The following is a 16,491-nucleotide window of genomic DNA, read 5'->3' on the forward strand; positions in this document are numbered from 1 at the left end:
AAAGAGTTCTATAAATGACTATCAAAACCAGCTTCCCAGGCTCCCTGAGGGCTGCCTCAACCCTGGGGAAGGAGTTTCGCTTCTGTTCTGGGACACAGGTCGTTCATGTCCCAAGGCAGAAAACTGTCTCCTCAGCTCTCCTCTGAAAAGACAATTCCAGGGGAAAACAAAGCAAAACAAAACAACCCAGATTTCTTCATAGAGGACAGCTTTTTTAGGTTCACACCAACTTTCCTTCTGCCCTTCAAGCCCAGACATTCCGGGTGACCAACTCCCAGTCTCACATTTCTCACTTTCCATAAGCTTTCTTCCTTCTTTCCAACCTCAGTAACTGCCCAACCTTGCTTTGATGTTTGGGCCCCAACAATCCTACTTCTCTGTTACCTGAACAGCACAGGGAGTCTCCCATCATCCAGTCAGGCCTTGCCTGAGCCCAGGAGCAGCAGTGAATTCCGAGGACCCCGAAAAGAGGGCCAGGTGACCCATGCTCCCGGGGCAGACCTGGGCCAGAGCACCCTGGTCTGGCCAAACCACCCCTGCCCCCAAGTACTGACTCTGGCTGTCAGAGTGACACCTGGTAGCAGAAAGACCAGGCCAGAGAGAGAGGTAAGCAAAGGGTGCAGGGGACAGGAAGACTGACTAGAAGAGCTCCAGTTACAAAGAAAGGACCTCCCTGATGTAAGGCGATGAGCATCCCAGCCTCCTCCCCATGGTGCCATGCTTGGAGAAGCTCAGACCCTCTTGAAAACAAAGTTGCTTGGGTAGGGACATGCCTCCTGGCAAAAGCCTGAGCTGAGCGCCACAGAAGGGGACATCTCTGTGACAGTGGTTCCAAGCTGCTGCTGCACCCAAACCCCTGTGCCCCTTGCCTAAGGCCCAAGGGAGCACATGCCACCCATGGTCCAGCAGTCGGGCCAGCCTCCTAGGCCTCAAGGCCAGTGACCACTGCACACAAGCTGTGGCCTCACAACAATCCTGCAGGTGTACCCCTCATCAAAGCAGAGCACCCACCCTCCTCAGCAACGATCAGCAGAAAGGTGCCCCCCTTGTCCATCACTACTTCCTCAGCCCTCTTCTCTCTTGATGCCACTCGACCACCAAGGTTGCTCTCCTGAAGCCCCGCAAAACTTCCACCTTGTCAGATCCAGCAGGTGCTACTCAGATTTCTTCTCCAATACCTCTGCAGCTTTCAACACCCTCTCATTTTGAAATCACCACCCCCCTCAGCCTCCTCCTCTATCAGCAGCCCAATCTTGGACCCCAGGAAGGTCACTCATCCCTGGCACAGAAGACAGCTACAGCCTCCTACACAGTCATGGCTTCCTCCCCTGCCCCTCAGAGCCGTTCTTCACGTGGCAAACAGAGGCTCTGTTACCTCCTAAGTCAGATCACATCCCTCGGTGCAAAACCCCCTGACAGCTCCCCTATCACCTGGCATGCACACCAGTCCTGCCATTGGCCAACAAGCCCCGGTCCTCTCAGCCCTCATCCCCTTCCTTCTCTCCATCCCTGTACGTACTCCACTGCAGCATCCTCACCACGCTAAGCACAATCCTGCCACAGGGTCTGTGCCCTGCCATGTCCTCTGTCTGGACCACTCTTCCTCCACAAGTCCAGTCACCTCACACTTACGTCTTTGTTCATATATCACCTCTTGATAAGGCCTTTCCTGACCACTCCCTCCTTGGCCACCTTACCTGCTTTCTTTTTCTCCATCAGACACACATATTGCCTTCTTCACGTATTGCCTCGCCCCTCACTAGAACATAAGCTTGGAGACAGCAGGGACTTGGCTTCGTGAGGGGACACACCAACGAATCCCAAGTTGTTCCTCCACTCTAGTCCCTCCTCTCAGCCTCCCACCCAGCCTGTCTCCTGGCTCCTTCCCACTTAGATGTCTCACAGGCCCATCAACCAGCAAAGGGAAGATGTTCCTGGCACAGAGACAAAGTGGAACAGTGCTTGAAGTTGTCTAAAATCTGAAGGGTGACCTGTGCAGCAGACAGGAGAGTGGGTGGAGAGGCTGGACAGGTGGACAGAGGCCAAAATGAGCCCTGGGCCAAGTTCAGGACGCTGGCCCTCCACATCCATTCTCCTACTCCATCCAGATGACTATCTCCTACCAACTGCCCTTTTCGCAAACCTCCATCACCAGTACCTCATCCTCACTTGCATAGCTGATGGTTTGCTTCATTTTTCACCAAGAAAATATTTTAAAATTGGAAGAGAACTTCCATAAACTCCTACCACACCTTCCCACCTGCCAGTGTCTGTCTCATCGCCACCTTCTCTTGTTCCTCAGGATGAATAATTCCTGCTCTAGGAAAGGCCAAGCTGTGCCCCAGGTCCCATATCCTCTCGCCTCCTCAGGCACTAACTGATTTGACACTCCCTCCAGCAACTGCCCCACTTCTCTGCTCCTCTTTACTCCTTGACAAAGTGCCTGCACTAGCTGTCTCCAGTTCCTCTTCTCCCATTCTCATTCAGCCCCCCTCTGCTCTGGCCTTCACACCCACGAGGCCACTTGAACTGCTCCTGTCCAGGTCATGTCCACGTGGCTAAACCCAATGATGTTCCATCCTCATTTTGCTTGCCTTGTCAGCAGCCTGTGCCTCGTGATAGCTCCCTCCTTCTTGAACCACCTTCTCCTCTTGGCTTCCAGTCCCCACTCCCTTCCACAACCTTTCCACACAGTGCCCGGGGCTCTGTCCTCAGGCTCCTCTCTTATCCAGTCCTGTGGCTTGAAAAATCATCTACAAGAAAGTTCTAAACTTGATTGTAGAGATAGCTGCACAACACTGTAAATATACTAAAACCACTGAATGGTACACATTAAGTAGATGAATTGTGTGGTATGTAAATCATATCTCAATAAAGCTATTACTAAAAAACAAACAGACAGAATTCTCTGGCAGTCCGGTGGTTAAGACTTGGTGCTTTCACTGCCAGGGCCGGGTTCAATCCCTGGTAAGGGAACTAAGACCCTGCAAGCCACGTGGCGTGCCCAAAAATAAATAAATAAATAAAAACAAAACAAACTATAATCGGACCTCTCCAGCCCACACCTCTCCTCTGAATTCCAGGCTCATTTATCGAACTGCTCACTCCATGTCTCTGCTTGGAAGGCTGATGGGGATCTTATCTTCCTCTCCCAAACTTGCCTTTCCCACAGCCTTCTCCATCTTGGTTGATGGAAACCAATCAGGCCCAAACTCTCATATCATCCCTGACTCTGCTTTCTCTCCCTCCTCACATCCAATCCGTTAACAAATGCCACCTCCACCTCTGAAACCAAATCCAGAATCCCTCTTCCTCTTGCCCCTGCCACTGCTATCACCTGGTCCCAACAACCGACATCTTTTGTCTGGATTATCCTAAGAGCCTCTGACAGGTCTCCCTGCTTCTACTCTAGCCCCTACTGTCAATAGAGCAGGCAGTGGTGCTTTCAAAACACGGTCAGACCATGTCTCTCTCTGCTCAAAGCCTGCAACGGTTCCCCATTTCTCTCAAGGTAAAAGCAAAAATCCTTTCTATGACCTACAGGGCATCCACCTCCTGGTTCTCATTCTTCTCTCCTCTCACCAGTCGCCTTTTCCTCACTCTGCTCCAGTCACATGGACGTTTTTCCCCTGGGTTTTTTTTTTTTTTTTTTTTGAAAAAAAATTGACACACAACATTGTAAAAGTTTAAGGTGTACAATATGATGATTTGACAAATGTATATACTGCTAAATGTTTACCATAACAAGGTTAGCTAACATATCTTTCACTTCATATAATTCCCAGCTTATTTATGTTGCTGGAACATGCTAGGCTATTCCCACCTCAGGGGCTTCACACCACCTGTTTGCTATCTGTACCGCTTGCTCCCTTCTCTTTTTCAAGTCCTGCTCAAATGTCATAGCTGTCCACTCCCACCCCAGGACACCTTAACCACTTTCTCTGCTTTATTTTTCTCCAGGCACATATCACATGACCCGTGGTATGCATTTCACTTATTTACTTATAGTCTCACCCACCTGAACGGCAGCTCTGCCAGGGCAGGCACTGTTTTGTTCACTGCTGCATCCTCAGTGCCTAAAGTACACACATATAGTACACACTCAACAAAAATGTACTGGATGAATTAACAGAATTTGCAAAATATCGCACCCCGGGCTATATTATAAAACCCCAACTCCTTCCGGTGGCCTCCAAAGCTCTAGAAACAGGTGGTCTAGCCCCCGCCCATTTCTGCTGCCTCCCTCGCATCTCCCACCAGCCACACTGTAAGGAATGCGCCGAGCTTCAAGGCCTTTGCACAAGCCCTTCCCTCTACTTGCAGTCCTTTCCCCGTGCACAGTCCCAGGCTTAGCGCTTGCGGTTAAAAACCGCTCGCGGCTTCTGGATCCTCCCCGGGCAGAACACCCCACCTCCCCACCTCCCCAGTACCTGGTGGGCTTTGCGCCGGAGCCGCAACCCCAGAGGTGCGCCAGTCACTCAGTTGATCTCTGACCCTTTAGTGCCCGCCTCCGGACCGCTTCCGGCAGCGGGAGCGCAACTTCCGAACCAGGAGCCAATCTGCGGGCCCGCATGGAGGTACAGGCTCAGGGGGTGGGACGGGGAGCCCCGCATCCGGTGGCAGGGTCTGGGGAAGGGGCGGCAGGCGCCATGTCGGGCCGCGAAGGTAAGTGTGCGGGGACGATGGGGTGGGGCGGGGCGGGGCGGAGAGGGACGGGACCCGGCGGGGGCCAGGCTGAGCGTGCTCGTGTCGCACGCAGGTGGCAAGAAGAAGCCCCTGAAGCAGCCCAAGAAGCAAGCCAAGGAGATGGACGAGGTGAGGGCTGGCGCAGAGGCGTGGGCGGGCGCGGAGGGTCTGAGAAATCCGCCGGGAGTGAACCCGCTCTCCCTCTCCGTAGGAAGATAAGGCATTCAAGCAGAAACAGAAGGAGGAGCAAAAAAAACTCGAGGAGCTAAAAGCGAAGGCCGCGGGGAAAGGCCCCCTGGGTAAGTGAGGGCGGGGTAGAGCTCAAGCCGGACAAACGCCTGAGCATCAGTCTGGTTACGGGCCCGAGCACGTCCGTGTCCTGCCTCGTTGGTGAGTTGCGAGGTCTCTGTTGCTGGTGTCCGCTGCAGTGGACGGCCCTAGCCAGGCTTGGTTTCGCAGCAGCGGGAGAGGGGGAGGGAGTCAGACCCAGTATGGGCTTCTCTTGCTTAGGGAAGTGGCAGAAATGGAAATACAGAAATTTATATATCTCAGACACAAGTTAGTACAGTTGAGTTTCCAGATATCCTCTACAGTTTCTTGCTCCAAATTCGTATTTCACTGCTTCTTTGTTGCTTGTAACATTTCTTAATTTACTAATCGTATTGTTAAAACTCTGGCAAAATACTTTTGCATCCTGAGCCTTTTCACTGCTGGATGCGCCTAGTCTAATGGATAAAGTCCAAGTCTGTTGGCATACTATTGTGCTATATGTTTTTTAACTTAATTCTCTACCATTCTGCCTCTTTTTTGCCTCTGTGTAAGGAATTGATTACATATCAAAAGATTTTTTTTAAAACCCATCAGTCATTGTACTTTGTGCTTCTTAAATCTTTACATTCATCAAAATAGGATTATTTTCTCAACAGTTATCTATACCCTATTGGATCACTGAGCCACCCTAGGGACAATGAAGGCTGGGATGGTGGGAGAGTCATTCAGGGTTTCCCAAGACCTCTGTTCTAGAGGGTTTGAGTCATTTTTGTGTACCCACACAGCGCTGAGATTCTAGATATTGAGATTCCTTTTTGGAATGATGTGAGGTATCTTGCACCTTCCCTTAATCTGTGATTATGTATGGGGAGAAAGCCAACCCTTAGTGAAATCCTGTACTACTTGTTTCTATTGAGCATCATCTACTTTTTTTTTAAGGTTTATTTTGTCACAGCCCTTTAGGACTTCCATTTCTATATTAGGCATACTTAATTCTAAAATTGTTTGTTAAATTACCTACTGTGTGCCAAATACAGTCATTTGTAAATTGGGTAAAAGAAAGGTAGTGAGTAAATCAGATCCCGGGATCGTAATATAGAAGGTGATGTGGTGTGGCATGACACTTGGAAGTCAGGCTACCCAGCTTGGAATCCTGGCTTTGTTGCATACCAGTTTATAACTTTGAACAACACCTAACACTGAGACTTTGTTATCTGTAAAATGGGTTGATAGGGGATGAGGATTAAGTGAGCCAGTCTGAAATACACAACACACTTGAGATCCAGACCAGTGCACAGCCGTTACTCGTGCCCTGCCTTATTCTTATTCTTCTTTTGCCCAGAATAGATAATACTGGGAAAGCCCTGTGCATGCTTGTGTCCAAAAAAATGCCCAGTACAAAGAGCTGGGCCTTATTAGGATCCTTATCAGGCCCCTGGGGCTTCAACCATAGAACTGTCTTTTTCCTTGGATGAGACTTTTTTTTCCTTTTGCAGCCACAGGTGGAATTAAGAAATCTGGGAAAAAGTAAGCTGTTCCTTGTGCCTGAGGCAATGATGATCCTTAGTTCCATTCCTGTTTAAACATCTGGATTAAACATCTGGATTCCCTGCCACAACATCTGTTGCCACCTATAGCTAGAATGAAGTGTTGTCTTGGAACCTATTGTACATTTAAGAATAAACTTTTGTAAAAAAAAAAAAAAAAATCATACAGTGGTTCATCTTGTCTTTAGTTCTTCTCAGCCATTTCTACCTTAGCTGTGAGATCCACATAAACCCAGCCCAGAATCCTGCCAAAGTGTGTTTGTTCTTAAGTCCTTGTTCTATCCTGAATTCTGTACCACCTGGAATTAAACCAACTCATTTGAAATGGCTGTTGTTTTCTGTGTGGTTGTATACCCAACAGAATATATTACATGAGATTAGTAGAAGAATTTGTACTCTGGGAGGAAAATCTATCTTTCTGTTATGACATCCACATTACTATTTGTTTTAACGGGGTTGTTCATCTGTTCATGTAAGGAGTCTTGCTTGTGCAAGCCGGGCATGCACCAGTGAAAAATTCCTCTTGCCAAGGAACTTCTCTATTGTTGGAGGGGAGTAGGACAAATACATATGATATGTGTTATGAAGGGGAAAAAGACTGGAGAAAGAGATTCCTAAAAGTCTGTAAGAACTAAGCTTTCTCTGAAGCCCCCAGGTCTGCATTTCCACTAGGGCTTCAGAAAGGTCCTTTGCTAGGTTCCCATCTCTTATACTCTACGTTCAACCCATCAGCAAAATCAAATCTGAGGGCTTCCCTGGTGGCACAGTGGTTGAGAGTCCGCCAGCCGATGCAGGGCACATGGGTTCGTGCCCCGGTCCGGGAGGATCCCACATGCCGCAGAGCGGCTGGGCCCATGAGCCATGGCCGCTGAGCCTGCGCATTTGGAGCCTGTGCTCCGCGATGGGAGGGGCCACAACAGTGAGAGGCCCGCGTACCGCAAAAAAAAAAAAAAAAAATCAAATCTGAACCCTTCATATTTACTCTTATACCACCGGACCTTCATTCTGACCCTAAAATCCCTCACCTAAATTATTGTAGTCACATCCAAATTTGTCTTCCTGCCCCTACCCTTGCTTCCATACAGTCTAATCCTTATTCAGGACCCAGAGTGATCTCTAAACCATAAAGTTACATTTTGTCTCTCCCTGGCTGAGAATTCTTCAGTGGCTTCTTAGTGCAAAAAAAACACAAGTCCCTACAATGACCAGTGAGGCACTAAGGGATCTGGATGCCACTCCCTAACTTCTGGTGTCTAGCATTCATCCTCCTGATCAATGGTGAGCCACAGTGGCCTACATTCCAGTCAAGCTCCTGCCTCACTGTTATCACCAACTGGAAACTCCCTTCCTTTAGAGTACTGAAATGTCACATTAGTGAGCTCTTTCCTGACTGTAGTGGCAGTCCCAGTGTCTCTTAACCCTGTTTCCTTTTTCTCTCCTGACATTTGTTATCTACCACTTTTGACTCCAGGAAGAGTAAATTCCTGATAACAACTATGGGAATAATGCTAATAACACTTAGCTTTCTCTGAGAATGTGTTTTCAAAAAGGGCTCGAACTAGTCTGAGATTTTGCTGAGTCCAAACTGGAAAAGGTTTTGATAGATTGAAACTTGTATTATCATTCTAATGTACTTGATATTAGTAGAAAAAGAAAAAAAGCCCACTTTGCTTCTCTCCCGGAAAGTTGCACAGCCAGCAGCATCTTCTTTGGACTTCAGGGATTCCCTGTTGGACCTTGTCAGCTCGCACCCATCCCTGTGCTACTGAGAATAACCCTTCAGAGAGCCAGTGCCATCACACCACCCCTGAGATTAAGCTACTGCTCTTTTATTTGGTAGAACCTAATCAGCATTAACAAATGGAAGTATAATCCTGTCCCTTTACGGGACCAGAGTCTTGGAGCAATTAAGACAAGCATTCAACATTTGGGCAGCTGTCTGAGGGAACGTACCAATTACCTCAAAAAACTAAAGCCAGGTGTTCAAGACCCTCTAGGCCCTGACAACCACCTCCCTTTCACTTACTGCCTTCACAAACATTCACAGGACACTCACAGGCCAAGTTTGGCACTGCGCATTCAAGGATGAAAAGTCTTGCCCCAGTTACTCTCCAACACCCTGTTCCTGCTAACTGTTCTGCACATGACTGCTGCCCGGTAAAATCCTGTCAGCCACTCAAGTCCAGCTTGAATCCTTGCTCCTCTCTAAAGCCTTACCTTCTTTCTCTGCCATCGATAATTGCTACCTGGCACTTGTGTGGCATCCATTTCAGTGTTGTGTTCTTGTCTGAGTAGTCTTGGTGCCATCCTCCTTGGTAACTCTTTTCTTTTTTAAAAATTATTTATTTTTGGTTGCATTGGGTCTGTTGCTGCGCGCGGGCTTTCTCTCGTTGTGGCAAGCAGGGGCTACTCTTCGTTGCGGTGCACAGGCTTCTCATTGCGGTGGCTTCTCTTGTTGTGGAGCACAGGCTCTAGGTGCATGAGCTTCAGTAGTTGTGGCTTGTGGGCTCTGCAGAGCGCAGGCTGGGCTCTATAGAGCTCAGGCTCAGTAGTTGCGGCACACGGGCTTAGTTGCTCCGCGGCATGTGGGATCTTCCCGGACCAGGGCTCGAACCGTGTCCCCTGTATTGGCAGGCGGGTTCTTAACCACTACGCCACCAGGGAAGCCCTCCTTGGTAACTCTTGATAACTTCCACTCAACCTGTAGGACAGCCCAGGTGCTACTTCCAGGGGGCCTTCCTTAACTTCCTGAGTTTCATTCATTTCTAACCTATGACCATCGCTTGGGACAAAAACACTCAAGAGCTCTCAGAGAAATGAATGAATATTAACAGCCTGAGCAGTTAGTTCCCACCCCCTCCAACACAGGCACACCATTCTCAGGATCACCCCTTCTCAGACATTTCTTTCTCCAGACCTACCTCAAAGGTACACATTCAAAGCATTTACTGTTCTCAAAGATGTGTGCTCACAACAGCTGCATTCATAACTCCCGCCCAGTCCCACTCTCCCAGACTCCTCCCCAAGAGACCCTTGGGGTATATGAGAAGTGGGTCTGGCTGGAGAACAGCGAGCTCACAAAGACCAAACCCCTGAATGCTCCCTGACTCGATTCACATGTGCACTTGTGAAAATCAGGGCGAACTCCTCCAAGCCCAGCTGTGTACCCTAAGTGATGCCAGAGAGCGGGCGCAGAGCCACCTGCGCGGTGGGGCTGGTGAATTAGCCCAGGTAACTCGGTTCTCTCCTCTTAGACCACCCGCCTACTGGGGTCCCAGCCGTCGGTACGAAAGCGCCAGGCGGGGTGGTGCCCAGAAGGGCTGGGAGCGACCGAGCTCCGCAGGAACCCAGTTGGGCACCGCGGCGCTGTCTGATTACGTCATTCACCCGCGCCCACCGACTGGAAGGTGATTGGCCTGTTGGCTAGGGGGCGCGGCCCCAGCGGCTGAGGCGAGCTGCGGCGCGCGATCGGTTGGTCCAGCCCTCCGGCCTCGAGGTTACAGGCCGGACTCGGTGCCTTCGGATACCGGCTGGCGGCAGGCATGGCTGGAATCCCCGCGCCAGGCAGCAGGAGGCGGAGCGGGCCCCCGGCACCCAGTCCTGGCCCGCCGCCCAGCACCCAGCACCCTCCGAGCAAGCGGGCCCGGGGCTTCCTCGCGGCCGCCCCCCCAGACCCAGAAGACCCATTCGGCGCGCACGGGGATTTCACCGCCGACGACCTGGAGGAACTCGACACCCTTGCGTCACAGGCCCTGAGCCAGTGCCCGAACGCGGCTCCGGACGTGTCCAGTGAGTGCGCCTTTTCCCCGAGGGTGGTGCAGACCTCGCTAGACCCACTAGATGGCTGTGGCTTAAGAACCCCACTACCGCTGTTCCTGTGTCTTGAACTCACACTGCTACTTCACCTTTTAAAAATAGAGGAACAGTTTGATTTAATCAGCGGCGTGTCCCAAAAGGTCCTTTGATTTGGGGGAGAAATGTATCAGGAGTGTCAAACAGCCGATTTGGAATACCAAAAGCTAGGTTAACATTTTACTTTAGTTTCTATACTTTGGACCACTAAGGTTCTTAGCTCTTAACAGAGATCCTTGCAACACGACTACCACCACCATCAGAATAGAATCATCACTACCTACACATGGGGACCCATCATTATGACAGTTTTGGGAGGCTTTAGACCTAATGAAGACCATCTTTTCCCTTGGGCCGCATGAACATAAGAGGGGCCTGGCAGAGGCAAGAGATAAAAGAGGCTCATTCTTTTATGCAACCAATAAATCGTACTTAGGTGCCCAAACATTAGGAGCTGCAGACACTTAGCAATAAACAAAAGACAAAAGCCCCCTCCTTCATGGAGCTTCCCTCATTCTAGTGAAGTCTTGTGGGGCTCCCAGGAAGAGAAATCTCTACTTGGATGTCTTACATGCATCTTATGTTCCACACAATCATTTCCTGGAAACCCAGTCATCCACCAGCATCTCCAGCATGGTGCCTGGTGAAGCATTCAGAAAACACTCAGAACATTTGATGACCAAATGTTCTGCATGGCAATGACTAGCACCACTCTCCATCATGTAGCACAAGGCAGGCAACAGCTCCCTTTCCTTGACCATGGATCTGATTCCTTTCCAAATCCTGTAACTTTACCTTCTTCATCCATCTCTGGAATCCATCCTCTCTGCATCATCTCTGCCATCTCCCTGATCTGTGTTACCATCACCCCTCTCCAGACAATAGTCTGCTAAATTGTTCCCACATTTCCAGTTATGACTCAAGTCAGAGTTTATACCACAGCCAGAGTGATCTTTTCAAAACTAGAATCTCCGTGTCACACACAGATACACGTGAACATCCCTACTGAAAGCCTTTAATGACTTCACACTACTTCTAGTATAAAGATCAAAATCCTTAACATGGCCAGCAAGGCCCAGCATGGCCTGTCCCTTTCCCTCTCCTTCTTTGGGTTCTAGCCACACTAACCTTCCTTCATTCCTTGAATTCTCCCTGTTTCCTTACAATACAGAAACTGCACATTGCTGTTTCTTACACACTGAGTGTTCTTTCCATCTATTCCCCATCGCCACTCACCTGGTTAGTTCCTGCCTGTTCTTCAGCTCTCCATTCAGTCATCACTTACCTGGGGAAGCCTTCTATTCATCCCGTTGTATCAAAGCCCCTATTATAGGCTTTCCTATATTTGCTCTTCTCTGCAGCTCTTACAACAGTTGATATTTTACATTTATTCTTGTGTTTTTGAGTGTCATGTAAGCTCCATGAGTGTAAGGACTGTATCCATTTTGCTCACCATTGTACCTTTCTTTAGAGGCTAAAGCCTGGCATATTTTAGGTGCTCAGTAAATATCGTTGAATAATAGATCACTGAGTTCTGACCAGTGAGATTCCCACAGCACCTTTCAGCCTTTCGATGAGACTCTTAAAACTGGGTGCAGAATGGGGAGAAGGTGGCAGGTTCTGTTATTTCCTGAGGATTGATTCATGTTCTTACGTTGTAAAATACCTGTAGTGCTTACTAGATCTTTCTCTGATTTGCTTTCAAAAGTGATTGTTTTCAGCATTGTCTGGCTAAAGTGGGGAAATGTTGGGTCCTAAAAAGTACACGGGAACTGTTTTTTACAGATGTTCATAAGGTCCCCAGATTAGATGGGATGTCAAAAAATCCTGCAAGGAAAAACAGAGAAAGTGTTCCAGTTAAAGATAATTTTGAATTAGAGTTACTTCAGGCACAGTACAAAGAGCTTAAAGAAAAGGTAAGTGATTTAACTTGTGGCTTTTGTAGTTAATTCATTCACTTATGCATGTGTTATAAAGCATTATACAATAAAATATATAAAAGTTTTAAAACAAGAGTCCAGGTTCATCCCCATGAATTGGGGGAAAGAAAGCCAGAAAATTTTGGTTGAAACTAAATCCTGAGATTCCTAACAACTAGGGCAAGAAAGGAAACACTGTAAACCATATACAAAAAGAGATACAAACTTTCTGTTGTAGCACTGAGATAAATTTATAGCCTATGTCTTATATAAGAAACAACATCATAATGGTTGCTATTTTCATTAGCAGTTTTGCAAAAAAGCAAACATTCTTCATATGACTATAGGTCCCTAGAGAAACCAAGAACATAATTTAGAATTTTAGTTCTGTGAAGTGTGTGACCCAGATTGTTTAATACCTCTTAGAGCCTATAGAATCTGCATGCAGAAGTGACAAGTGTGTCCTTAAGCTATCTTGCTGAATATCCACTGTCCCAGGAATGGGCCTAGCAGATCACGGTGATGTCTGATTGGTACAGATATATTTCGAGCACTCTGGTCTGTTGGACATGTTTTAAGTGTGTTTCTTCATCTCCCCAGCTACATGTTGAAACATGTACATATATAATTTTCCCTTACAAACTTTTCACAACATCAATTTGGGATTTACAGATGAAGGCAATGGAAGAAGAAGTGCTCATTAAAAGTGGAGAAATTAAAATTTTACGGGACTCACTGCATCAGACAGAATCCATTCTAGAGGAACAGAGAAGATCACATTTCCTTCTTGAGCAAGAAAAAACTCAAGCACTCAGTGACAAAGAAAAAGAATTCTCCAGAAAGGTGACCCAGAGCATTTGTTTTGCTTGTATGGACATCAGCTTTGCCTGCTCAATGAGTTCCTTTAGAAGCAATGACTAAAGTTGCTTATGGATCTTCCATGAAGATTTCAACAGTTGTTTGTCTTAGATACTTTCGCTACCAACTAACTGTATGTACTTTTCTCCAGGCTCTGAGGTTTGGAAAAGGACTTAGATGAAACTCTGCTTTGCTGTGGTAGTCTAAGTTACTAGCTCACACTTTGCAGAAACAGCTAAAATTAGTGGGGTTTTTATTGTGTTTTGTTTTTTTTCTTTTTTGGCAGATCAGAAACTCAGTTGACCTAGCTTAGGCCAAAAGAAAATGTATTGGCTTCCATAACTAGGGCTGGGAAAACAGGTGTGCTGGGGCCTCAAAAGACTCAAGATTTGCCACAACTCATCTTTATTCTCTGTACTATTGATAGGCTCCATCCTTATGGTAGAGGATGTGTTCTCCAGGGGCTCCTGCGCTCTTATTTCATAGCTCCAGAGCAGACTGAAGACCTAGGGTTCTTTATCTCCAAGTTTTAAAATTCTGGGGAAGGCTCTAATTGGTCGAACCTGAGTCAGGTGCCTGCCTCTGAACTAGTCACTGTAATCAAAGAGATAATAGCTCCCATTCAAATCACATATTCAAAGGTAGGAAAATGATGTTTCTTAAGGGAGGGAGATACTGTTCTGGGGAGAAAAACAGTGGGTGTCCAGTATATACCACTTTCCTTCACTTCCCAAGGCTTCAAACTTAAGGACGTGGGCCTTATTCTGCCGTTACTTCATTCAGCAAACTTGGCAGTCTTTAAAGAAGCACTGACCTGTGCCCAAGACTAACAGCAGAAGTTGTCTTTCCATATACATGATGAAGAGCAATGGGTTTGCAATCAGACAAACCAGAGTTTGAATCTAGGCTTTATCACATTCAAGCAGTGACCTCAGGGTGATGACTTATGCTCTGGGATTCGTTTCCCTTATCTGTTCCAGAAAATAACCAGAAGGGCTGTTGTGAGACTTAAATGGTCCTGCCCTTGTGTCTGGGTGCTGTGCCTGGGAATGGCAGCAGTTACCACTGGCCAGAACAGCACGTCTCCCCACACTGTACAAGGTTTTGGTAAAACTCTTCTAAATACTCAGCCCAGACCTTCAGGAAGACTTGGATTGTGCACCACTATGTTTACTAAAAGGTCTACATGTTACCGTGAGATATGGTACCTTGTCAAGCTCTGTGCTGGGCATTTTACATTCACCATTCTTACTTAATCCCCCCAACCAGGAAGACAGGTATTTATGTTACAGATAAGCTGGAGTTCAGAGAGGCTGATTAAATGGTATTTGAACCCTCACAAACTACCCAGCTATAGTTCAGATCAAAATATCTTTCTAGAATATACCATGTCATCTTTCAGGAAGAAGGTTAAAGCTTGATATTTTAGGACATTTATGTCACAGCAGACTTTTATACTATCTCTCATTGCTTGTTTTTCCTTTACTATCTTGAGATTTTGAAGCCCAGAGCTGTTTCTGTATATGTGATGAGGCCTCTATAAGTATGCTTCTTTTGCCTTCCAGCTCCAGTCACTGCAGTCTGAACTCCAGTTTAAAGATGCAGAGATGAATGAATTAAGGACAAAGCTTCAAAGCAGTGAACGAGCTAATAAACTAGCTGCTCCCTCCATTTCCCATGTCAGGTAATGATGGTGCTAGAGGGAGAATACAGTTTTGTATCATTTAGTAAAAAGTCTGAATAACAATGTCAGGCTAGTCCTGAACAAAGGTCGTTTAGACTCTGCCACTGGGGCATAGATGCTCTTTCCTGAAGGCCTCAAAGATGGTTTGGATGAGACTAGAATGGTTTGGGGCATCATAGCATAAAGGCCCTGCACTCTAGAAGTGCTTCCTCCCTGTAGACTTTATAAATACAACACAACTCCTCGGGATGAAAAGAGGCTGGAAAGATGCTGTCCAAACTTTTGGAGTGGACCAGCCTTCATTTTTATGTAATTTGTTTCAAATAAATGATTTTGCCCCAACTGTATTTCAGTCCCAACTGCTCGGAATATTTTTTCTCATTTGCTGTCCAGCAGTCCCCACCTTTGCTGCAGATGTGATCAGCTTGTTAATGGTCCGTCCTGTCCCCTGCCTGCCAAAGAAGTCTGGCACACTGTCAGGATCAGCCTTGAAATTTGAACAGTGTGGGTCGGGTCATCTTTTTCTGGTATTCAACATTCTGCTGCCTTTGCTTATAATGGGCAGGGTGTGAAATTGAACTTTTCTTGCCTTGCGTAGCCCAGGTAAGACAGGAGAGCAGAGGGAGTCCATCCACCTCTTCACACTAACAGGAGGGCCTCAGCATTGTCTGATCCAATCAGAGGGTTAAGACTGCTTCTCTAACATAAAGACCCTGGCACCAAGGCACTGGCTCAGTTTCCAAGTTGCAAGACACAATACACCTTTTTCTAGACCCTCTTTCTCCTGAAAATCTTTTCATTCAGTCCCTGACTATTATAAAAGAGGTTGTTCCAAACTAGTGGTTACCAGGGGGGAGAGGAAATGGGAAAAAGGCAATATAGAGGGATAGGGGAGTAAGAGGTATAAACTATTAAAGTATAAAATAAACTACAAGGATATATTGTACAACAAAGGGAATATAGCCAATATTTTATAACTATAAATGGAGTATAACCTTTAAAAATTATGAATCAGGGCTTCCCTGGCGGCGCAGTGCTTGAGAGTCGGCCTGCCGATGCAGGGGACACGGGTTCGTGCCCCAGTCCGGGAGGATCCCACATGCCGTGGAGCGGCTGGGCCCGTGAGCCATGGCCGCTGGGCCTGCGCATCCGGAGCCTGTGCTCCGCAACGGGAGAGGCCACAACAGTGAGAGGCCCGCGTACCACAAAAAAAAAAAAAAAAAATTATGAATCACTATAGCATTTGCTTATAACTTATATAACATTGTATAGCAACTATATTTCAATTTAAAAAAAAGAGGTTGCAAACTGAAAAGATGTTTTGCTGGAATTGGAGGTAGTAATGGAGTTATGGCCAATACTTTTGGGTGATTGGAAGAATGTGGAAGCAAATGAAAGATTTTTTTTTTAACAATTTGAATCAAAATGCCTTGAATTTTGCATTGCTGTCCTGACAAAGAATAACAAACGTGTAATAGATAAAATTTTTGGTCAAATCACCTAGACAGGAAAAGTTTAAAGTTTGTTAGAAGTTTTATAACCAGGTATTTTACATGGTGTTAGCAGAATCATTACTTTGCTTTCATAGTTAACTTTTTCCAGTCCTAGGAAAAGCCCTTCTGTGGTTATAAAACCAGAAGCATATTCTCCACAACTTGGAAAACCATCTTTCCCT

The 16,491-nt window shown here is 46.9% G+C and overlaps 2 protein-coding genes across 2 annotated transcripts in view; one reads left to right on the forward strand and one right to left on the reverse strand.

Annotated features, from left to right (window-relative positions):
- CCDC51 (coiled-coil domain containing 51) overlaps positions 1 to 4,085 on the reverse strand; it is a 7,650-nt gene extending 3,565 nt beyond the window's left edge. Inside the window, exon 1 of the mRNA XM_007446154.1 lies at positions 4,019 to 4,085. The gene's annotated coding sequence lies outside the window, so the exon portion shown is untranslated. The remainder of the gene's footprint in view (positions 1 to 4,018) is intronic.
- A 5,960-nt stretch (positions 4,086 to 10,045) lies between these two features.
- Positions 10,046 to 16,491, forward strand: part of ATRIP (ATR interacting protein) — a 16,504-nt gene continuing 10,058 nt past the window's right edge. Inside the window, 6 exon segments of the mRNA XM_007446155.1 lie at positions 10,046 to 10,292; positions 12,141 to 12,271; positions 12,947 to 13,117; positions 14,698 to 14,816; positions 16,419 to 16,488; positions 16,490 to 16,491. The exon segment at positions 16,490 to 16,491 is cut by the window's right edge and continues 98 nt beyond it. Of these exon segments, the coding sequence (XP_007446217.1) occupies positions 10,046 to 10,292; positions 12,141 to 12,271; positions 12,947 to 13,117; positions 14,698 to 14,816; positions 16,419 to 16,488; positions 16,490 to 16,491 (740 nt within the window).

Source organism: Lipotes vexillifer, unplaced genomic scaffold (assembly GCF_000442215.2).
Source record: "Lipotes vexillifer unplaced genomic scaffold, Lipotes_vexillifer_v1.1 scaffold491, whole genome shotgun sequence".
In the NCBI taxonomy this organism is placed as follows: Eukaryota; Metazoa; Chordata; class Mammalia; order Artiodactyla; family Lipotidae; genus Lipotes; species Lipotes vexillifer.